The sequence below is a fragment of the Lutra lutra genome, chromosome 9, assembly GCF_902655055.1.
Source record: "Lutra lutra chromosome 9, mLutLut1.2, whole genome shotgun sequence".
Lineage (NCBI taxonomy): Eukaryota > Metazoa > Chordata > Mammalia > Carnivora > Mustelidae > Lutra > Lutra lutra.
The window spans coordinates 8,177,054-8,200,031 of NC_062286.1; the positions used below are offsets into that span (position 1 = coordinate 8,177,054).

Genomic DNA, 22,978 nt, shown 5'->3' on the forward strand with positions numbered 1-22,978 from the left:
AGAAAAGAAAGAACTGAATTTGGTGTATGTTACAGATGCTTTTTTTACATATCTCCCAGTGAGGTAGATATTTCTAGAATATTTTGTGGATTGAATACAGAAGCTAGAAGAGGATAAGCGCCTTGCCTAAGGCCATGTGGGAATCAACAGGGCTTCAGACTCCGTATCCTTTGCTTTATCCACTATGCCCCACGGTGGAGCCCAGACAGTTCCCCGCACAGAAATTCTGTATTTCCCATCTCCAGTCCTGTTGCTGTGTGTGCTTCCTGGGGCAAAATGGTGGACCTTCAGATTTTATTTTATTTATTTATTTTTAAAGATTTTATTTATTCAATTGTCAGAGAGGGGGATTGTCAGAAAGGGGGATAGAGAGATAGAGAGCACAAGCGGGAGAGCTGTAGGCAGAGGGAGAAGCAGACTCCCGGCTGAGCGAGGAGCCCCATACAGGACTCAGTCCCAGGACTGTGGGATCGTGACCTGAGCTGAAGGCAGATGCTTAACGACGGAACAACCCAGGCACCCCGGAGCTTCGGATTTTAAAATCAGGGCTGAAGTAATAGGCCAAGTGCAAATGTGTGCATTAGGAATGCCGCAAGACCTTACCTGTCAAAGGATGCTTTACTTTCCTTCTGCGGTAAAATTTCTTCCCCATAAGTCTGAGGAAATGGCCATGTCCAAGGGGACTTTCTGTGACAATGGAAATGTGCTGTGCTGTCTAGTATGGCAGCCACTAGCCACATGTGACCCTTGAGCTCTTCAAATACAGCTAGTGTGTCTGAGGAATTGAATTCCAAATGAATGTTTAATTTAATTCAAACAGTAAATTAAATAGCCACATAACAGTGGCTACCCTATTGGATAGCACAGATGAAGAAACTAAAATGTATGGCTATCCTCTAGTGCTGTGCTATTTTGGTTTTGTGTGTGTATTTTTCTGTTTTGGGGGGGGCAGGGAGGGAGAGAGAAGAAGAGAATGCGTACAGGGGAGGGGCCCAGGGAGAGGGAGAGGGAGAAGCTTAAGCTGGTCCATGCTCAGCATGGAGCTGACCTGGGGCTCGATTTGGGGTTGGATCTCAGGGCCCTGAGACCATGACCTGAGCCGGAATCAAGAGTTGGCCACTTAACCAACTGAGCCACCCACACAGCCAAGTGCCAGAGTGGGAGAGACTTAAATTTCTCAAGATATTTTGTGGCTGTGGACCTCAGCATCACCATCACATGGGGTTATTAAGAATGCACAGTTTTTGGCCCTAGCCCAGACCGACAGAATCAGAGACTCTGAGGATTTGGGCATACTGTGCAAGGCACCGGTCTAGCCCTGTCCTTTATTTTGCAGATGAAGAAACTGATCTCCAGCCCGTTTTTCAAGTGCCTGATGCCCCAGGCACTGGAAGCCAATTTAACTTTTCTAATCCCGTGCTTTAGGATTGAGGATTTAGAACAAATCCAAACGTCACCATTGTAACCGAATTATTTGTTAGATGTTACAACTATGCTCCAGCATAGACATAAACAGCAGGAGTCAAACTGGGGGGAAGGAGGATGGACGGGAGGCCATCGTAATCACCGACAGGGCAGCTGATGATAGCCTAAACTCTGCCAGTGGTAGTATAGACGGAGGAAAGGACAGATTCCGGAGGTGGTCGGACAGAAAGCCTGGGGGTGATTGAGTTTAAGGGAAGGATTGGATTGAAGGTGACGGTCTGGGTCCTTGAAGTCCAGGAATAGAGGAGATTGGTTCAGGGAGCACCAGAGGAAGAGCACGCTGGGGAGGGGACAGGGGGGGGGCGGGGAGGAGCCAAAGAACATTGAGGGGGAAGCTGGCAAATACTGTCACAACTGTTTACTTTAAGCTTGTGTTGCTTTTGTTTTTAAACTAAACAACAACAACACTAAGAGAGTAGCCAGGGAGGGGCGCCTGAGCGGCTCAGTTAAGCGACTGCCTTAGGCTCAGTTCAGGACCCCCGGGTCCTGGGATCCCGGGATAGAGCCCCATGTTGGGCTTCCTGCTCAGCAAGTAGTCTCCTCCCTCTTCCTCTGCAGCCGCCCTCTTTCTCATTCTCTCTCTCTCTCTCAAATAAATAAAGAAAATCTTAAAAAAGAGAGAGAGAGAGGGAGAGAGTAGCCAGGGAAATTGAAGGTGAATCTGGACTATGAATGTTTTAGAGATTAAAAGAGTGGCTTTTTTTTCCCTCTTCCTTCCTTTGTTTCTTCTTTTTTCTTTCTTTCTTCTATTTTTTATTTTTTTCTGTTGTTTCCTTCCTTCCTTCCTTCCTTTTCTCTTTTTTTAAAGTGGGAGAGACTTAAATTTCTCAATGTCGATGAGGAGAAGCTGGGAGGAAGGGAAGGGTTGAAGTTTCCATCAGTGATGGGGACCGGCCTGAGGGCACTGAGGGGGGGGGGGTTACAGCACAGAGCACAAAGGGAAGGGGGAGGGGGACAGGAAGAGGGAGCCCATGCCTGCAGACAGGATGACTGTGTAAGGGCAGAGGCAGACAAGCTTGGAAGGTATTTTTGGCAGGAAGCAGAGGAAGTCCAGGATAGGCAAAGTCAAGGTCCTGCGTTGGGAGTGAGGGGAGAGGGCAGAATTTCAGATCTGGGCGAGAGGTGGGTCCCAACCACATTATAGAAGGATGGAGGGGTGGGTAAGACGTGATGGAGGAGAGGGATTTAGGAAACACAACGAGGCTGCGGGTCACGCTGGAGACCTCCGCAGCTGTCCATGGTCATCTCGCAGTTTCTCTCTGAACAGACCCTCCTTCGAGAGGTGGAGGACGAAGGGGACTGTGTGCAAGAGGGCAGAGGAGAAATGGTGCAAGGGAGGACCGTTCCCCATGAGTTCTCTGTGTGTGACCGTCAGAGACCCTTAGAGCAGGAAGCGGTCCCAGGGATCCTTTAGGAAAACCCTCTCATCTCACCAGCGGGGGGGGGGGGGGGGGGGGGGGCAAACTGAGAACAGAGAGGTTAAGTGACTTGCCTCAGATCAAACAGCTGCAGGGCCACAACTGGCCTTTTCCTTTCCATATCGGTATCTCTTGGGAAGGTGACATGCCCTGCCAGGAGACACACTTGGCAGGTGAGGAGTGTAGACGAGATGGCTAGATGCTGAAAGACAAGGTGGTCTGGAAGAAGGGGCCGACAGACCTCGGCCCTTGTGGATCCTGCAATCACCTCGACTAGCCCTCGTCGGTGAGTGACTTGACTTTCAGAACCCTTGGGCTCTATCTTCGGAAGCCAGGGGCGAGCATGCCTGGAGCTCTGTTGTACTGGGGTACTGGACAGCAAGGCTCATCTTGGACCCTGACACGGACTTCACAATTCCACAGGGACTCTTCCAATCCAGTCTCAAAGCTCCCTGTCCAGGAGCTAAAAATGGTTCTAAAATGACATCAGATGGAACAGAGAGAGGAACAGTTAACTCTTTGTCCCGAGGTTTTGTTCAGAGTTTGACAAGCTCTGCAGAGAGCTCCCCAAGAGGATGCTAGCCCCGTGAAAGTCCTCATCTGCCCAGCCCCAGGGACTCCGTCCTTCCACTTAGCAACAGTATTTGCCTCCCGCCTCAGAAAGGAAACAAAACGTAAGACTGCAGTCCAATCCACCCACAAGGGCAAATCCCCATGAAGGCTTGTCAAAAAGGAGCTGTGAGCAAGATGATCTATAGCCTTTCGCCTCAGTGAGCGCCAATGGAAAGCAACAAAGGGGCATTAATTTCAGCTTTTCCCTCCTCCTGATCCCCCCGCCCCGCTGCCCCCCTCATCGCCATTGTTCCCCGGCCATTATAACTGCTTCCTAATTCATTTCCCCATCTTTCATCCCCCCACCTACAACGGACTCTACACCATCACTGTCAAATTAAACAACCGCCTTTTTTGGCGGAGGGGGGGGTGACTGTTGACCTCACACTGCTGACAAAATCTTTCTAAGGCACAGATGTGATCTCATCCCTCCTCCGCTTGAATCTGTCAGTGTATTGCTTGTATGACGCTCAGGGTTAGTATTTCCCCCTGTACACTTGTCACTTGCCTGCCTGGCTGTGTCCTCCCCATCACACATGTGGAGGGCAGGACCTGCACCCCCACCCCATTGGGGCCATCTGTGGCACTGCCTTCTCTGGCTACAGCCACAGGGATCTTTGCTTCATTCCAGGACTCACTGGGAAGTCCTCTCACCCGTTGTTTTCTTTGCCTAGAACCTCATCCCTTTGGGGCTTCCTCTAGCAAACTCCCCATCCCCACTGTAAACATTATTCCCTCGAAAGCCTTCCCGGAGCCCCCAGATGAGGCTAGCATCCCAGCCTCTTCCCCCGATGTTGTCTGTTGAGCCCTGAAACCTGGTCTGGTGTCCTATAACTTTCCATCATCAATAGGTACATTGCATTGTAACATTATAAACATCCAAATAGTACTTGGAAAAAATAACATCTTTACGAGGGATCACTTCGGTGGCTCAGTAGGTTAAGCATCTGCCTTCAGCACCGGTCATGATCCCAGGGTCCTTGGACCAAGTCCCACATTGGCTCCCTGATCAACGGGGAGCCTGCTTCTCCCTCTGCCTGCTATTTCCCTGCTCGAGCTCTCTCTCTCTCCCTCTCTCAGATAAATAAATAAAATCTTTTTAAAAAGATCTTATGATAGCAAAGTTTCACTGGTAATAATTCAGATGAATTTTTTGAATTTTCCTCTTGCATTTTCTGTATGTAGAGTTATGTATTATAAATATCCATTTGAATTAATTATATGGAAAAAAGAAATACAATTAACTAGTCTGGAATCTTTTGTTAGGTAGTTACATACCATTTACATAACGAAAAACATAAATTCTACCTTCCCTAAAAGAGAAAGAAATTGTCTAATGTTAGAGACTAATCATATTGTTTTCAGACTTATGATACCAACAATTAAAAAATATTTTTAAAATTTTGAGAAATTTTGGCTGAGGAAAGTTAAATTTTTTTAAAAGACATGAATCTTTTTAAAGATTTTATTTATTTATTTGGAAGACAGAGATCAAAGTAGGCAGAGAGGCAGGTAGAGAGAGAGGAACGGAAGCAGGCTCCCTGCTGAGCAGAGAGCCTGATGCGATGATGCGGTTCGGGGCTCGATCCCAGGACCCTGGGATCATGACCTGAGCTGAAGGCAGAGGCTTTAACCCATTGAGCCACCCAGGTGCCCCAAAGGAAAATTAAATTTTTAAAAAATTAATTTTGGGGGGCACTGGGTCCTCCAGTCCAACTCTTGGTTTCGGCTCATGTCGTGATCTCAGGGTCATGAGAATTGAGCCCCAGGTCAGGCTCTGCACTCAGAGGAGTCTGCCTGAGATTTTCTCTCCCTCTGCCCCTCCTGCTCGTGCTCTCTCCCTCTCAAAAATAAATAAATCTTAAAAAAAAAAACCAGTTTTTTGAAGAGTTACCTTGATATGGCTCAAAACTCAAAGGTACAAAAGAGTAAACAGTGAAAAATCTCCCTCCCACCCTGTCCTTTAGCAGCAAAGTCCTATCTCTGGAGGCCACCATTATACCGGTTTTTATGTATTCTTGCAAGCAAGTTTTAGGCACACAGATTCATCTATGCTATTTCCCCTGCCTCTTGTTTGCAAAATAATAATCATACTATTGATTTTTTTCAACACAGGAAAACATCTTACAGACTGTTCCCTTAGCAAGAGCTAAGGGTGTGAAAAATATGATAAAGTCAGTGCATTTTCCCTTGGCCTTTAAGAAATAGCTTTGTTCATTCTGGATTAATACATTTCTCAACAAAGGCATCCTTGTTCTTCTGAATAGAAAGAAGCTATCCATCAAGAAGCTACCAGCTGTCAGATTTTTCTTTGCTGATGCTAGCAAAGGTTTGCCAATCCTCTGACCTGTCAGTGAGATATACATATGAATTTGGGGATACATTACAACAATCCAGGTTTGTTATACATATTTGTAATGTACATACTGTAATTATCCCATTACATTCCTGTAGGAATCAACTCCCAAGAGGTATTCTTTGGAGAAAAAGAGAATGAAGAAGTTAAGTGCGATGGGTACTGATATCTACAGTGATGACGTTTACATCCATTGCATTGCCTTCCTTCCTTTCTATGTAGTTGCGTTCTGTAAATGCCATTAGAGATTTTGAAGGTGGCTTTTTTTCTTTGTTAAAGATTTTATTTATTTATTTGACAGATAGAGATCACAAGTAGGCAGAGAGGCAGGGAGAGAGAGAGAGAGAGAGAAGCAGGCTCCCTGCTGAGCAGAGAGCCAGGACTTGATCCCAGGACCCTGATATCATGACCTGAGTTGAAGACAGAGGCTTAACCCACTGAGCCACCCAGGCGCCCCTGAAGGTGGCTTTTAAATCTGGCTGCACACCTGGCAGATGCATTTCTATACAAGCACAATTTACTGTGTTTCCTCATGTCTTACTGTTAAATGTTTTCTACTTAAATGTTCACCTTCCATGCACTACACTCATGAAATATATCGGTTGCCCCAACTTTGTTTTGCTCCTGGGACTCTCTTCTTTGTTTATCTATCACTTACTTGACACCAACCAAGAGGCGCTTCAAGCCGGTTTTTCAGTTGCTGAAGTGTATCGCCTCGACTCTCCACCAGGTGGAGCAGTTTCACCTTGCGGAGTCCATTGAACACAAGGGCTTCTGAATTTTGGGAGGTCAATATCCCTGTTATAGTGAAGGTGGAGAGGAGTAGAGGCCATGCAGTCGGATCCGAGTTTAAGGTTTCAAGTGAGCAACTGTCACATCCAGGTTTCAGATGTCCTACTGATCAAGGAAGAATTTGGTATCATTGGTCTGAACCACCCGTAGAAAGGTGTCAAATCATGCTGTTACAGGCTGAATTGTGTTCCTTATCCCTGTCCCCCTCCCGATTCCCAAATTGAGGGGCACCTGGGTGGCTCAGTGGATTAGGCCTCTGACTTCGGCTCAGGTCATGATCTCAGGGTCCTGGGATCAAGCGTGCATGGGGCCCCTTGCTCAGTGGGGAGTCTGTTTTTCCCTCTCTCTCTGCCCTGCCCCCTGCTAGTGTTTTCTCTGTCTCTCTCTCTCAAATAAATAAACAACATAGTTAAAAAAAAACAAAAACCAACAAATTCAAAAGCTGAAGTCCTAACCCCCAGTACCTCCGAATGTGACCTTATTTGGAGATAGGTCTCTACAGAGGTAAACTAAAATAAGTTCCTTAAAGTGGGTCCTAGTTCAATGACTGGTGTCCTTAGGAGAAAGGAGATTTGGACACAGATGCATAGAGAGGGAAGACAGCCATCTACAGATCAAAGTCAGTGCACTGGAAGAGAGCCCCTCACAGCCTTCAGAAGGAACCAGCTCTCCTGATACCTTGACTGTGGACTTCCAGCCTCTAGAACTGTCAGCTGTTGGGTTTCCGTGGTTTAAGCCAGCCCATCTGTAGTACTATTTGTTACCGCAACCTGAACAAACCGCACCTGCCCATTCATATTTTGGGAGAATTGAAGCAAGGTGGGTTTAAGCATTTACTATGCTAGAAAAACATTTTCTGTGCAGAAGTGATAGTCAACACAAACCCCGTTATAGAACTATTACTGGAAGAGAATAGACTTTAAGTACCCTTAAGCCATTTAGAAGCCCCCATTGTAAGTGGCATGCTGAAATCAAGTGATTCTAAACTGCTTGACATACACAGATGGGGGCTTCTCGAAGGTTCATCGAGTTCCACTCTGCGGCATTTTCCTTGGGCAGTCGTGATGACTGTGATTACAAATGGAAGCGCTTTGTACCAAGGCAGGAAAGGAAGGGGACTGTGTGTGTATCTGCACGTGTGGTGGGATAAGCAAAGATCCACATATATGAAAATATGTGAGAGAATGATCGTGTATCTGGGCGAAGCTGTGTGAAACTGCTTGTCTGTTAGAACGAGGTCTGAGAAGAGCTGGCTGTTCAGGAAACACTCTGCGAGGGGAGAAATGTTTGTGTGACAAGGCGTGTGTGTGTGTGTGAAAGGGAGAGAAATATTTGGTGTCTGTGGGAAGAAACACGTGTATGAGAGATACGTAGGTATGTGCAAACCACGTGTGCTGTATGCATTCAGGAAAGCAGATACGGGTAAGGAACACATGTGTTAGCATGCGTATACACATGTAACAGGGAAGTGTGTGTGAAGGATAGAAAAATGCACGTGCGTGTGTAAGTGTGCGAGAAATGTATGAGTATAATTCTTTAGGAGAGGGCTGGTCAGAGAAACAAATGTGCCCAGAAGCCATGTCTAATTGCCTTCCTGACCCCGTGGTCTCCTCCAGAACCCTGCTCACATAGTGTGCTTCAGGATTGACAGCTCCTTTGTAAGCCTCACGTTGGCCACCACAGATTTTTAGTTTGGTCCCATTCTTGCTAACATTTTAAACGAGGTTGATTCTCCCCATTTAAGAAAATATCTTGCAATTATTTTTTTTAGTCTTTGGTTCAAATTCAGTAAAGACATGTAAAGTAACTGGGCCAGGTTTAGTTCAGGAAAAATAGATCTCATAATTTGTATTTGCGTGTTACTGTTTAAATCAATAAACCAGGAACAGAATCATTTGATTCATTAAGCAAGAGAACAACACACAGTTTTTTCACAGGATCTCATTTCTGGTCTAATTAATTCTTCGTTGGGAGGAGCCCCGTGCCTTTCTGAAATTTATTGTAGATTTTAAGGATAGGATTAAATGGCTTCTCCAAAGTCATTGTATTAATTAGCTAAGGTGGGGGACATCTTTCCAAGAATTTTTCCCTAGCAGTATTATCACATTCATTTTGATTCTTCTGGTGAGCCAAATTATATTTTTGTCTTTATTGAAAATGACTCCCTTTTTAGTGTTGGTTTTGAAGAAAGGAATTAATTTTTGGAATGACTATATTATAGCAAGAGGTAGGCAAACTGTGGCCCATGGGCCAACTCTACTCACTGTTTTTGTTTGGGTCCTAAAAAATTTTTTATGCTCCTTGAGGTAAATTTTTAAAAAATATTTTTAAAAGGTTATAATTTATAGTACTTATGTAGAAGAATTGCCTAAATTTTGCCTCTCAGCTGGTAAAGTCTAAAATATTTACTTCTGGCCCTTTATGAAAAAAGTTTGCATACCTCCTCTACTCTGCAGGATTTCATTTGCTTGATAAAATGTAAGCTGTCAAAATGTAAGGGGGAAAAAATGACTATCCTAAACCATACAACAAACCGAATTGGTTTTGTTAATTCAACAGACCTATCGGTTAATGTTAATTGGTTAATGTTGGTTAATGTTAATTCGACAGACCTATTCGGTACATGTTTTTACTGGAGGGTTGAAAATGGGCTATATTCTAGAAATACGAATGAGATTTCTAGATTGTCCACTACCGTCTTGTTCATAATCATGAAAAACTAGATCAGCTCCAATATCTATACAGAAGAACGTGAATATAAATTGTGCGAGTCATACCACAGCATACCATTTAAAGAGTTTACTTATTTATTTGAGAGAGACAGAGAGAGCGCATGAGCTAAGAGAGGGAGAAGCGGACTCCCTGTTGAGCAGGGAGCCAGACACAGGCTCCATCCCAAGACTCTGAGATCATAGTCAGAGCCAAAGGCAGACACTTGATGAGCCACCCAGGTGCCCCTAAAATGCCACTGAGTGGTTAAAATGCATAAAGTAGTGGGGGGGGGATGGGGTATCTGGATGATAGACATGAAGGACAGCACCTGATGTAACCAGCACTGGGTATTATAAAAGAGTGATGAATCACTGACCTCTACCTCTGAAACTAATTTAAAAAATGAATAAAGTAGGGCTTTGTGTAGGACTAGGGGGCTCTTACAAACAATATAAAGCCAACCCTCCTGGTTACAGAACAAAACAGAATCTAACACACAGAAAGTTGCAGAACTAGTAAAAACACTCTACAGAATTCATAAATGCATGCATAGCAGTAATAGTACAAAAACATGGTTGGGATGTTTTAGACGAGTACTGGGGGGTTGGGGAGGGAAGAACTGGGATCTGGGAGGGCTGTCCAGGGGCTTTGACTGCACTGTGATATTTCTTTTTAACATGAACATTTGAAGCAAGTATGGCAAGATACTAGGACTGGCTGGTTCCTGGGCACACAGGGAGGGTTCGTGATGTTATCTCTCTAGTGCGCATTTGAAATCTTTCATAATAAGAAGGAAAATGATGGTGCTGTCTTCCTAGCACAGATCTGCCAGGATTCTTCCAGGCAGTTCTCCTACTTTGGACGCAGGGAGAGCCGGCATTTACTGGAGCTGTTTCCTCACCTGGTCCCTGAACTGTCACTCCCCAGTCCCAGAGGACAGTGACTCTTAGGCCCAAGACCTCACCGGCAGGGCGTGCAGGTGAGGGGCAGCGAGGAGGGCACAGAGCAGGTTCTGCCACTTGCAGGTTCCTGAAATCACGGGGGTGACGGCTTTGGCTTCAGGAGCACATCTCCAGTTCTCCTTCTCCTGCCCCGTGCTCACTGCTCTGGCTACTGCTGCATCACGCGCCGGTGAGGTCTGCAAAGTCTTCTTTGAGGTTCGCTCTTTTAGTCCTTACTTCATTCACTCCTTCTTCCGACCGGACACGGGGGTCAGGGCAGAGGTGACCGGTCCCACCCGCCGGAGCCTGGAGTTCCAGAATCTTCCTCTTCTCTGCGGGCCCCAGGCCGGCCCCCTCGTCGCCGCTTGCCCACTAGGTCTGTCGGGGACCGGGGTCTTCCAGTCCCCGCTGTTTGAGCGGGTCCGCGGCGCTGCGGGTGACGGGAGGCGGGGGGAGGGGCGGGTCCCGCGGGGCGTCCGGGCGACAGCGACTACTGCAGGGCTCAGCCTGGCGGCCGGGCGCGGGGGGGGGGGGTCCCGGGGTCCTGGGCGTGGAGTCACTGGGAGGTCTGGGCTCCTCTCTCGCTGCCCCACAGATTTGCCTTGTCTCCTCCGGGCGCCTGGGTCCCAAGTGACAAAATGACCTCTGTTCTCCGAAGGTTCTTCCCACTTCTTTGCAGACTCCCCGCCCCGCGGACTCCGCTGTGGCTGGAGAGGCTCCAGGACTTGGTCCCACGGAGTGCAGGGGAGGAGGGGTACGTCAGGGTAGGGGGCTCGCGGGCCGCTGCCGGGGGGTGCGGGTGGAATCCTTCGGGGAGAACCGAGAAGAAGGCGACATTTCCTGGGCGCAGGCGGCGCACCGTGGCTGGGAGCTTCGAGTGGGAATTTCCTGGAGACGCGCGCGGGGGGCGCGGTCCTGCTGGGCGCCCGGCCAACTTGGACCCTCCGCAGGGCTCAGCTCCGGCCCGGCTTGGGTGAGGGGACCCGGGCACCGGGTCGGGGAGACGAGAGGACCGGGGTGCCACCGGGGCGAGAACCCCGGCGGGAAGGCCGCGGGACTTCGCTCCGGCCGCCTCGCCCCCTCCCCTCGCGGGACACCGCCCTCGCCGCGACCCTTCCCCAGTCGGGTCCCGGGGCGGCCGAGCCCACCGCGAGTCCCTTCCGCGCGGTCGGCCCGAAGACCCGGAGAAGTGGACTGCAGGGGGCGCGGCCGGGGTCAGGGGTCGCGTCCCCGGCGCCGGCCGCGCTCCGCCGATCCGGGCTTTGCCGAGCGCCCCCGGCCCGGCCGGAGCCCGGGAGCTGTGGGTGGGACGGCGGCCGGGAGGCTGGGCTGGCCCTCCGACGGCGGCGGTCGCAGGGAGCGGGGCTGCGTCGGCGGCAGGACAAAGGCCGAGGTGAGAGCGGGCCCGCCGGGCTCCGGAGCCGGGCGCGGGGTCCGGAGCCGGGCGCGGGGTCCGGAGCCGGGCGCGGGGTCCGGAGCCGGGCGCGGGGTCCGGAGCGCAGGGCGCGGGTGGGCATGGGTGCTCCGCCGGCCGGCGCCCGCGAAGGAGGCGGGGTAGGGTCCGGGTCCGGCCTCGAGGGCACGTGGGACCTGGGTGCCGCGGCCTCGTGTGCGCGCGCGCGCGTGTGTGCGGGAGGTCGGGAAAGTTGGAGAGCGCGCCCTGGGCGCCGGGCACACGGGGAGCCCGCTGGAGGGGAGAGCCCTAACAGACGACCGTGCCGGCGGTCGTGATTATTTTGGGGGTGTGTGTCTGCGTCTGTGTGTTTGAAGAGCTGGAGTCCGAGGTGGCAGCCACATCCCTCCAGCAAGGGACGCCGGAGAAAATGGGGCTTCCTCCCAGAACGGCCTGGGACCGGCTCTGAGGGAGGTGGGGGCTTAGAAACTGGAGCCTAGTTTTGCGTCTTGGGAACAAAGGCTGGTTTCTGTCCGAGAAGTGAGTGTGTGTGTGTGTGTGTGTGTGTGGCCGCCGGGGCGCCAGGCCGGGGTGGAGGCCGGGGCAACCCGCCATTCACTGGGAAGGATGCTGGGCCATTTTGCTGTCAACCCTCTTTTGATCCCTGGTCATGAAGACCAGTAGAAAAGAGGGACTCCTGAATTTGCAGACTAAAGCTTTTCTTGACTAAATTCTTGTAATAGAGGTGAGTGTTGCTTCCAGGCTCCAAGGCTGTTTTTAGGAGGCTTTAAATCGATCAACGTGTACATCTCACTTGAACGAAAACTTTGATTCCCAATAAAAGCATTTTAATTTCCGTGTTTAACACTGGAGGTAAGACCTGGGGAGAGGTGGAGGTCTGGGGAGGGTCTGAGCTTTGTCTTAAAGAAATGTGTTAATGTCATCTTGGTCTGCCGCGCTTTGTAGGAAAAAGTAACTGGAGTTTTGAAGGCCATTAGTTTAAAGACATTAGGACCCTACCTCTAGCTCTTTGTCAAGAATGTCTTAAATCCCTGGGCATATTTGAAGAATTCCTTAGAACCAATCCTCAGAAAAGTTTGTTTCTGGGAAACAAAAGCCAAATTAAAAAGGTGAAGCGAGGAAATGAAACACAGGTGAGGAAATGTTTCTACACGTCTTTGCATGCTGGAATCTGGCTCATTTAAAATTTGCAATGTGGTCTGTGACAGTTTTCATTCCCCAGAGCGGCGGACGAGGGGCGCTGCTGTTTCCTAGAACAAGTATTCTTTATGGAGTAAGAAGTAAGCTCGGTGGCAGCTGAAATTCTATCCTGCGTTTCTCGTTATTGCAGATGGTTTAAATGGTTTGTTTGTGGTTTAAATGTTTTTAATTAGTGAAAAATAGCCAGTTGGACCAATACCTGTGATCTTACTTGGTGGGTACAGTGAAGCTACACTTTAAATATGTGTATTTTTGTCTTGGGATTTTTACCAGGAAAGTTTGTAATCTCCTAGAGCCTGTCTAAAGCTTTCTGTGCAAAATGTGAAAGTGACTGTCCTTTCTTTCATTTAGTAAGTAACTTACTGACCTCCCATGGCGTTGTAAGTGTTCATTCTGGTACCACCATCATGTTTGACATTAGAAATCCCCTTTTGAAGAAAATGGTGTTCATTTTGTAGATTCCACATTTGAATTATTCTAGTAATTCCGTAGCATTCAGAGGCACTTTCCAAAGGAGAGCTAGTAAAAGTTTGAAAAATCAGAATGAGAAGAAGACAGACTGAAGTTTAAAGAGAGAGGGAAGTCCCCAGCCCCCTGTGCCCGAGCCCCCCAGTGCCCCTGAGGCATGCCAGGCAGTCGTCAGAATTGAGAAGGACCAGGATGTGAAAACAAAGGCTGTGGTATAGGACCCTTCAAGCACCAAGAGAGTAAAGGGAGCCTGCTTCTAATAATTGCATGTATCCCTGGCCCCCATGCTTCAGGGGTTCTGGCCCAGAATGGGAAAGGAAGCCTCTTGGGCTTTCGTGGGGGCAACGGACCATGAGAGGTGGCTGTGGGCAGCCTCGTCTGGCCATTCTGGAGGGCCCTTACCTCTAATCTCTTCAAAAAGATTCCAGGCAGTTACTCTTCTCAGCTCATACCCTGCTTAATGGGCCCTCTTGGCTTTTTGTTTGTGTTTCTGGATATACAGATAAATTGTAGGACATTAAAGTTAATTGCACTTTAAAAAAGCAGGAGATGGAAGGCTATGATGGACGTAATGCATATTTATAACATATAATTTAAGAACATACAGAAGAGTTGAAACAAAAGAACACCAGAAATCTATGATGCAGATACAATTAGTGTTAACACTTTAGTGTATTTTTTCTGGTATTAAAACTAAATTTTAGGGGCGCCTGGGTGGCTCAGTGGGTTAAAGCCTCTGCCTTCAGCTCAGGTCATGATCCCAGGGTCCTGGGATCGAGCCCCGCATCGGGCTCTCTGCTCAGCGGGGAGCCTGCTTCCTCCCCTCTCTGTCTCTGCCTGCCTCTCTGCCTACTTGTCTGTCAAATAAGTAAATAAAATCTTAAAAAAAAAAAAAAGAATTAAAAAAAAAAACAAAAAACCCCCTAAATTTTAGGGTCACCTGGGTGGCTCAAGGGGTTAAGCCTCTGCCTTCAGCTCAGGTCATGATCTCAAGAATCCAGCCCCGAATTGGGCTCTCTGCTCAGCAGGGTGCCAGCTTTCCCTACCTGCCTCTCTGCCTACTTGTGATCTCTGCCTGTCAAATAAAATCTTAAAAATAACCCCAAAACGACTAAATTTTATATGCTTCTAAACATTGCTCAAAATTACATGTTATATAATACATACATTATTGTCACTTTGCATCTTTTTTCATTTAAATGTTATGAATATTACTTATCATTTCTTTCATATTGTCCTTTTAACTAATTTTATAGTCTGTTGTATAAAAAATAGTAATAATACTATTTCTGTAGCAGATTTTTTTTTAAGATTTTATTTATTTATTTGACAGAGAGCACAAGTAGGCAGAGAGGCAGACAGAGAGAGAGGGGGAGAGGCAGGCTCCCTGCTGAGCAGAGAGCCCAATGCAGGGCTCGATCCCAGGACCCTGGGATCATGACTTGAGCTGAAGGCAGAGGCTTCACCCACTGAGCCACCCAGGTGTCCCTATTTCTGTAGCAGATTTTTGACCTCTTATTATTTCTACTTTTGATGTCTTTAGTTTTGATTAAACTTTACCTATTGATGGTAATACACATTTCTAAAACTTGACTGCTCTTAGAGACAAAAAAAGTTTAACTTCTGGGATATAAAGTGGGAAAGGAGGCAGTCTTGCTTTGGTTCACTTAATCTCTTAGCTCGTTCTTGATCGTCTCTGCCATTTATTACTCTTGGTAACATAATGATATACATTTCATTTACTCCACCAAATTATGGGCTTCTTGAGGACAGCCGTGCATATCTTAATTTTCTCTGAATCCTTCTAGCACTCAGGCAAGGCTTGGCATGTTACAGATGTTCAAAATATTTTGGGGGAGGCAAGTATATTTCGGGGGCTGCGTGACAACCCTAAGCTTTCTCAGAGATGTGCAATGATCAGTCTTGATCCAGCTGATTCCCATTACCTAGTTTGTTATGGAAAATGTTGAACATGGACAAAAGTGGGAAGACAGTAAAACACACTTCTTTGTAATCATCACCCAGCCTTGACAATTGTCAACGTTTTGTCAATTTTGAATCTCTCTACTGCCCCGCTCCAACCGCCCCCCCCTTCCTGCCCACTGCAACCCTTCTGGACCTCTTTGAGCTCTAAGACGTGATAGCATATCCTACCCCTGTGTTTTTGACAATGAGTTTATCTCCCTATCCTCTGAGAAGGGCATGTCTTTGGAGGCTTGGCGGAAGAAGTGGGTTCTCCAGGAGGCTGTGTCACAGAAAGGCCAGTCATCTGAAGGGGAAATGGCCTAACTTGTTCGGTTTTGACCTTGAGAGATTTGGTTCTCCTCTCTGGGCTCATGTCCTATCCCTGTCACCCGAGGAGCCTGACCTATGTAAGCTTCCTTCCAGCTTTAACTTTGTTTGTGCTAAAGCCTGCCTTTCAGTCTAGTGTGGTCACTCTCAAACTGTGGTCCTTGGACCAGCATTTTCGGTGTCACTAGGGAACTTGTACGAAATGCAGATTCTCAGACCCCTGCCTAGACCAACTCAGAACCCTGGGGGGCGGTGGCTGTGGTTTGTGGTTTAATAAGCCCTCTGGGTGATTTTGATGACCAGCCATTGGAAACACTAATCTGCGAAGGTAAGCCCAGGGTCTATGAGCCCTTTTCAAAAGACAGAAACAAAAACCTGCTGGAAATTGTGCCTTTACCCATCATCTGGCCCTGGAAGTCCGTGCAAGGGACAGGCTTCTTCCCTCTGTGCAGACCTCTGTTAACTGTGGAGGAGGGACTGCCGGATCTTTTGTTGATCAGGGAATCTGGTTGGCAGTTACATGTTCTTGATGAAAAAGATTTGGGAGAGAAATTATGAGATCAAATGTTTTTGAACTGGGGTATATATAGGCCATTTTCATTAAAAACAAAACAAAACAAACAGTTGAGGAGTGGCTGGCTGGCTCGTTCAGTAGAGCATGTGACTTTGGATCTCAGAGTTGTGAGTTCAAGCCCCACATTGGGCCTGGAGCCTACTTAAAAAAAAAAAAAAGGTTGAAAACCACTTAATGTCACTTACCATGTTTGTAATTACACAAATATTGGTTTAGCATCTTATCTCCCCCTGGCACCTTGGTAAGTGCTGTGCAGAATCAAATTGCCTTTGCTCGCTGTCGTGCCTTAGCACCTGGCACAATGGCTGGCCCGTAGTAGGTGCTCAGTAAATATTTGATGGATGAATGAGTCTTTGTTCTACAGGACCTTACAGAACTCTGGATAGAGAGCCAAGCCAAATGCTGATAGAATCGGGGAACAATTGAGGGTTCCACTTTGAGGTCTCGACTCCAAATGTAGGAGAATTTGAGCCAAAAGTCCAGTTAGTTTCTTATTTGTCGAGTAAAAGTATCTATCATATGCTTAGTTCTGTATTAGACTCGGGGGAGAAGTGTAAGGACGGTACAAGGGAATGAAATAAGGAGCGGACACATGTGAGAGCATTTCATTGATTCATAACTACCTTTCATTCCACTGCCTTGTGCTCCCCCTCTCCTCTTAACCTTAATTACCTCCTTTTGGTTCTGTGTCCAAATACAGCAAGGCTGGGAGTTAGGGGTTAGGGCTTCGACATATAAATTTGGTGGGGGGTGGGGCACGAGGCTTTAGTCAGTAACACACTGCAAAGATTACCCCTGAGGTGAGCATACCCAGTTTTGGATCCTGTAGTTCGAGGATCAGTTTGTAAGAGCACATAGGGGCTCCCAGTGCTGGCTTGGGGGACTCTGAGGAAGAAGGGCACTCCTCTCCTAGTGGGTAAGGCTTGGAGCACATATAGGGGACAGCTGGTTCTGGCGCCTCTAGTAAGATTTAAGAACCGAACACCATTTGATTACTTGAAAGCAGTAACAATTGTCTTTTATTAAAGACATTAATTTCATATGTACAGCCTAGGCATTCAGCATCTCTACATGTCATGCTGTGCTCACCCCATGGGTAGCTGCCACCTGTCACCGTACAGTGGGATTCAATACCATTGACTAGTGAAACCGAGTAAATAATGGAAAGGTTCCTGCAGAGTTAGCTGTGGGCTCAGTTGTCTTATCGAATTGTAGAAGTTTCAGAGTTTTCATTGTAAGCGTTATAAATTGGTTCCTTTGTGACCGCAGCGTAACATTGCACGCATCTAGTTGGATCCATGGAAGTAATTCGTAAATCACAGAACTCGAGGCCAACAGAGGGAGTAAATCCTCTTCCCTTATCAGTGGGAAGGTTACCAGTGGGGCCAAGTCGATGGGAACTGAGAATTACATGGCTACTCTGGGCCAGGTTCCAGATGTAGGGGTATGTCGTTCAGCCCCCCACAACTACCCTGTGAAGAGTGGGCATTACCGTTCCCATTTGTATGCCGGAAAACCCAAGTCCAGAGATGTTCAGTGACTTGTTCAAGCTCATGTGACAGGTGGATGCTGTACCAGGATTTGAACACACATCGGCCTGACTGTAAAGCTATACACAGACATGCCAGATCTCAGCATAAGAAAAAGTCTGTGTCCATGCTATGAAATTTTCATTTCCGTTTCAAGTTAATTTCTGCATGGACTTATTTGTCTGCCTTCAGATCCCCCCTTCTGGCCCCTGGGGTGGTCAGAGTAACACCTGTCTCTCAGGACAAATGTTCTGCCCCTTCCCCTCCGTCATCTCCCCTGTTTCTTTCTGAGGACCTGCATTTTCTCACTGGCTATTATGAAGGGTTAGTCTAGAAACTTCTCCAGCCCTCTTTTACTAAGCTATATTCTTGGTTTTGTCTGGAGAATTAATAACGGTGAAAGAATAATGGTGACTTTCGTAACTCCAAGAGAAGTGCTTTGCCCCACTGTGTCTACGATGCTGGCTTGATTTCACCGTTGCCTTCAAATCACAGACTTCCTCCTGTTAATTCTTCTTTTTTTTTTTTTTTTTTAAGATTTTGTTTATTTATTTGACAGAGATCACAAGCAGGCAGAGAGGCAGGCAGAGAGGGGGGAGCAGGCTCCCTGCTGAGCAGAGAGCCTGATGCAGCCCGGAATTTGTTTTCAGGAGCCCTCCAGATGAGTCTTATCAGTGCTAAAGGTGGAGAAGCACTGCTCTAGAAGCTGCTTTAGAACTGCCTTGGCAAGAGGTCAGTGGAAGGGATCTTTGATCTATAAATCTGGAGACCATCCTGGACGCAGCTGCCGACTTCTGGCTTCCTCAGTCGGTCTTGCTTTTAGTTAATGATCCTACTTCTATGTCAATGATGGTGAGCTGGGTGCTTAACGTAAGGGGAGTGTAGTTAAGAGCTGGTTGTCTGGAGTCCTGCAAACCCAGTTTCTTCACCTGTAGAATGGGGCCGTTGCTAATAAATGCCTCACCGGCGGTTGCAAGAATTCAACATGCCACGTGTGAGCCAGATGCTGAGAACACGCCTGCAGTCTGTCCTGGGGGCTGGCCTTAGAGGTGTTCTCCCCCGGGGGTGCTCATTTCTGAGAGGTTAAGGAAGTTAAAGCTCCAGAAGGCAATGCAACTCGATTTTGCGTGTCCCTGGGTCTGGGTCTGACTGCAGAGCCCTTTCCATCCTTGCCCTCCTATGGCACAGTTGCTGTGGAAATTGTTCTCAGGAACCCCGTTTCTGGGGTGCCTGGTTGGCTCAGTCAGTTAAGCGGCTGCCTTTGGCTCAGGTCATGATCCCAGGATCCTGGGATGGAGCCCCGCATCAGGCTCCCAGCTCAGGGGAGAACCTGCTTCTCCCTCTCCCTCTGCCTGCTGCTTTGCCTGCTTGTGCTCTCTGTCTCTCTAATAAATAAATAAAATATTTAAAAAATAAAATAAAAAAATAACAGAAAGTCTCCATGCCTCGCTCTCGCACTGGTGAGCCGAGGCGCTGGCCACACCGTGCGCTGCTCTCAATTCATGGGGCTGCGAAAGCCTCTCAGACCGAGGCTGGGGTCACCACTAGGGCCTTCTTTCAATTATTTGATCACCATGGAAGGGAACAAAAATGCCTTGTTAGGATTTTAACCCCCTCCACTTATATTTATCTGAGGTCATTTGCATGGGTGAAAAGGAACAGGTTCAGACTTAGCCCTTGGAAGCTCCCTTCCAATCCCCGTTTATACTGTGTAAAGCTTGCGAATTCCCAGGGGGCTTCTCACGCGGAGACAAAGGCAAGGGATAACACCGCCTTTTCTCCAGCCCTATGTCTGCACTTGAATATCTGATTCCCAAAGCAGGGCATCTGGACAAAGCATTCTCTGCTGCTCGGATGCCAGAGTGTTACGGCAAGTCACTAGCAAGAAGAATACTTTCTAAAAAATGCTGATCATTGTTATTTTTAATTAACATTTTATTTTGAGATAATTATAGATTCACATGTAGTTGCAAGAGATAATGCAGAGCTCCTATGTACTCTCCCCTCCGTTTCTCCCAACGGCAGCATCTTGCAAAGCTGTGGTACAGTATCACTCTGATTGTGCCGTCCCTGCAGGGAGCCCTTATGTTGCTCTTTCAGGAACACAGCTGCCCCTTCCCCACTCCTATCCTCCCATCCCCGAGCCCTGGCAGTCACAGTTTTGTTCTCCAGTTCTGTAATTCAGTTGAGTCACAAATGTTTCACGCACGGAATTATGCAGTATGTGATCTCTTGAGACTGGCTCCCTCCTCGTCCCACTTAGCGTAATCCCCTGGAGACTGACATCGGTTGTTTTGAGTGTCAGTCCTTGATTCTGTTTCATTGTTGAGTCTATGCCGTGCTGTGGATGTACCCCGGTGTGCTGAACCATGAACCCATTCAAGGATATCTGAATTGCTTCCAGTTTTTGGCTGTTACGAATCAAGCTAGTGTGAACATTTTAGGTTTTTGTGTAAACATAAGTGTTAGTTTCTGGGGAATAAATATCCAAGGGTCCAATTGCTGGATCTTATGGTAGTTTGTTTAATTTGATAAGAAACTGGAGAACGGTTCTCCAGGATGGCTTTATCGCCTTACTTCCCACCACTGTTGTGTGAGGGTCCAGTTTCTCTGCATACTCAGCATTTGGTGATGTCGCCCTTTTGTGTTTTTGCCAACCTGATGGGTGTCTACTTATATCTTACTATGGTTTGAATTTGTATTTTCCTGGTGGCCGGTGAGGCTGACCATCTTTTCATGGCTTATTTGCCATGTGTCCTTCTTTTTTGGTAAAATGTCTCTTCATAGTTTAACTGTTGAGTTTTGAGAGTTCAAAAAAAAAAAAAAAATTCCGGGTATTGGTACTGTGTTGGGCATGTGGTTTGCAAATATCTTCTTTTGTTCTGTAGCTTGTGTTTCATCTTCTTCCCGGGGTCTTTCACAGAGTAGAACTTGCACATTTCGATGAGGTCGCGTGTATCGATGTATCATTTTAAGGATTGTGCTTATGGCATCAAACCTAAATAGTCTTTGCCTCGCCCTAGATCATGAAGATGTTCAACTGTGTGTGTGTGTATTTCTCTTAAAGTTCACTATTTTATGTTTTACATATAAGTCTGTGATCCATTTTGAGTTGTATATGGTGTAAAGGTTTAGGTCAAGGTTCATTTCTTTGCAGGTGGATTTCCAGTTGTTCCAGCACCATTTATTGGAAAGGCTGTCTGTCCTGCACCGAATTGCTTTTGCATTGATTTCTTTTAAGATTTTAAGAATCGGTGTTTTTTGGAATAGCAGGGAGGCCATTAGGAGAAGAAAGGGAAGAATGAAGAGGGGGTGGAAATCAGAGGGGGAGAGGAGCCGTGAGAGACTAGGGACTCCGGGAAACAATCTGAGGGTTTGTGGGGGGTGCGGGGAAATGGGTGAGCCCGGTGTTGGGTATTAAGGAGGGCATGGATTGCATGGAACACTGGGTCTTACATGCAAACAATGAATCATAGAACACGACATCAAAAACTAATGATATACTGTATGGTGACTGACATAACATAAAAGAAAAAAAAAAGAATTGGTGCTTTTTATTACCGAGTCAAATATATTGGGTCACAAAAGGGCCTAAAGTTTGCACAATAAATTTGAGGTGCTCAGATAGATACTTTAAGGCTTTAAAAAGATCGTAACAGCACAGGGTCACCGTAGGTCAGGACTTGCTGGCACTTAGGTGGGGGTGTGAGGCATGGTAGGGGAATCTGGGTGGGTGGGTGGGGGCTGATGTCCTGGTGAATTTTGCTGCTGCTGTGCAGCTGGGCAGCCTTCCCCTCCAGGGAAGGGTGGGTGACCCTGGGTGTCCTGGGTCAGTCTGGGGCACACTGACCTTTGGGGTGGAGTTGACCTTGCGGTAGGCATGGGCATGACCTGGTTAGGCTCCCAGTTTGTCTCCTCTGTGAGCTGCAGCCCTGCCTGATCTCTGACTGATGTCAGCTGTCAGCTCCCGTGTGGTGTCCCCGCCTCCTCCGTGGCTTCTGGCAGCTGGCCATTTGAAAAACGGTGTATGGAACACACAGGGCTCGAGTGCAGCCTTGGAAGTCCAAGTTGACATTTTAAAAATTATTGTTTTATTTTAAGATGTGTTCTGTTACTCTCTCTCTCGCTCTTGCTCTAAAATAGATAAATTAGTCTTAAAAAAAAAATGGGGCTCCTGGGTTGCTTAGTTGATTGAACATCCTACCCTTGGTTGTGGCTAAGGTTGTGATCTCATGGGTGGTGGGATCGAGCCCTGCGCTGGGCTCCCTGCTCAAGGGAGAGTCTCCTTGAGATTCTGTTTTGCCCCTTCCACTTGCTCCATCTCTTTCTTTCTCTGAAATAGATAAATGAATGTTTAAAAAGATAAAGAAAATGTTTTCTGTTACACAAACGTGTTCATTGGAGAAAAAGGAGATAACACAGTTAAGCAAAATTTATCTGTAATCCCCATGCCCTAGGATAATCCCTGTAAGCACAAAATTGTTAATTTTGGAAGGAAGAAGAAGAAGATGATGGTTATTGCTTGTTTCTTTCATAAACTCTATTCTCCACCTGGGCCATCAAGACACAAAGCTGATTTGGGGGGAAAAAAAGGAAAGAAAGAGATTGTTTTCTCATCAGCTGGATGTGGAGAGTTCTGATGTCGCTGACCGCATCGGCCATGAGGCTCATGGTGGTGCAGTGGCCGGCGTGGGGGCACGTACCAGAATGGGGGAGCAGGTGGTCCGCTGCAGTCAGGACTGCGAGAATGATCTTTTGTTTCCAATGTTCGGCTGTCCAGGATGATGGCCGAGGACATCAAAGACATGTCTAAACACTGTTATCTGGCCCTGTCCTTTGCCCCGAGTGTGTAAGGGGTCTCCCCACAGGGAACCCTGGAGACCAAAGCTTCCATCATGCTATTAATTCCAGTCAAGAACTGATCAATAACATTTGCATTCACCATCTCCAGCGGTCTCTCTTTTTTGTTCTGAGGAAAATTTATTTACTTTGCTGATGAAAAGACTAGAAAACGTTTTCTTCACATTTGAAATGTTAGATGTGTGACACTGCAGAAAAACTCATAAAACAGACAAATACAAAACAAAAGACTATAATTCCCCCACCTAGAATAAGTTCTTTTTTTTTAAATGTACATGTATAATACACATTTTACCCAAAATGCCATCGCATTGTATGCGTGATT

The 22,978-nt window shown here is 47.2% G+C and overlaps 1 protein-coding gene across 1 annotated transcript; it reads right to left on the bottom strand.

The window, feature by feature from the left end:
• Nucleotides 1–9,604: 9,604 nt before the first annotated feature.
• On the bottom strand, nucleotides 9,605–22,464 carry LOC125108921 (basic proline-rich protein-like). The gene is made up of 3 exons (XM_047745388.1): nucleotides 22,444–22,464; nucleotides 10,960–12,003; nucleotides 9,605–10,925 (listed from the first exon to the last, which is right to left on the bottom strand). Exons 1-3 carry the CDS (start codon nucleotides 22,462–22,464, stop codon nucleotides 10,689–10,691), a joined length of 1,302 nt encoding a protein of 433 aa, XP_047601344.1. The 3' UTR covers nucleotides 9,605–10,688.
• Between the last annotated feature and the right edge of the window lie 514 nt (nucleotides 22,465–22,978).

What these genes read in the sequence shown, in the direction of transcription:
- LOC125108921 (XM_047745388.1), bottom strand. Translation starts at nt 22,464, where the DNA reads ATGAGCCTCATGGCCGATGCG. An exon ending in TGAGCCTCATGGCCGATGCG is followed by an intron (nt 12,004 to 22,443) that starts GTCAGCGACATC and finishes TCTCCCCTCCAG; the next exon opens with CGGGCTCCCCGTGTGCCCGG. An exon ending in AGAACCTTCGGAGAACAGAG is followed by an intron (nt 10,926 to 10,959) that starts GTCATTTTGTCA and finishes AGGCGCCCGGAG; the next exon opens with GAGACAAGGCAAATCTGTGG.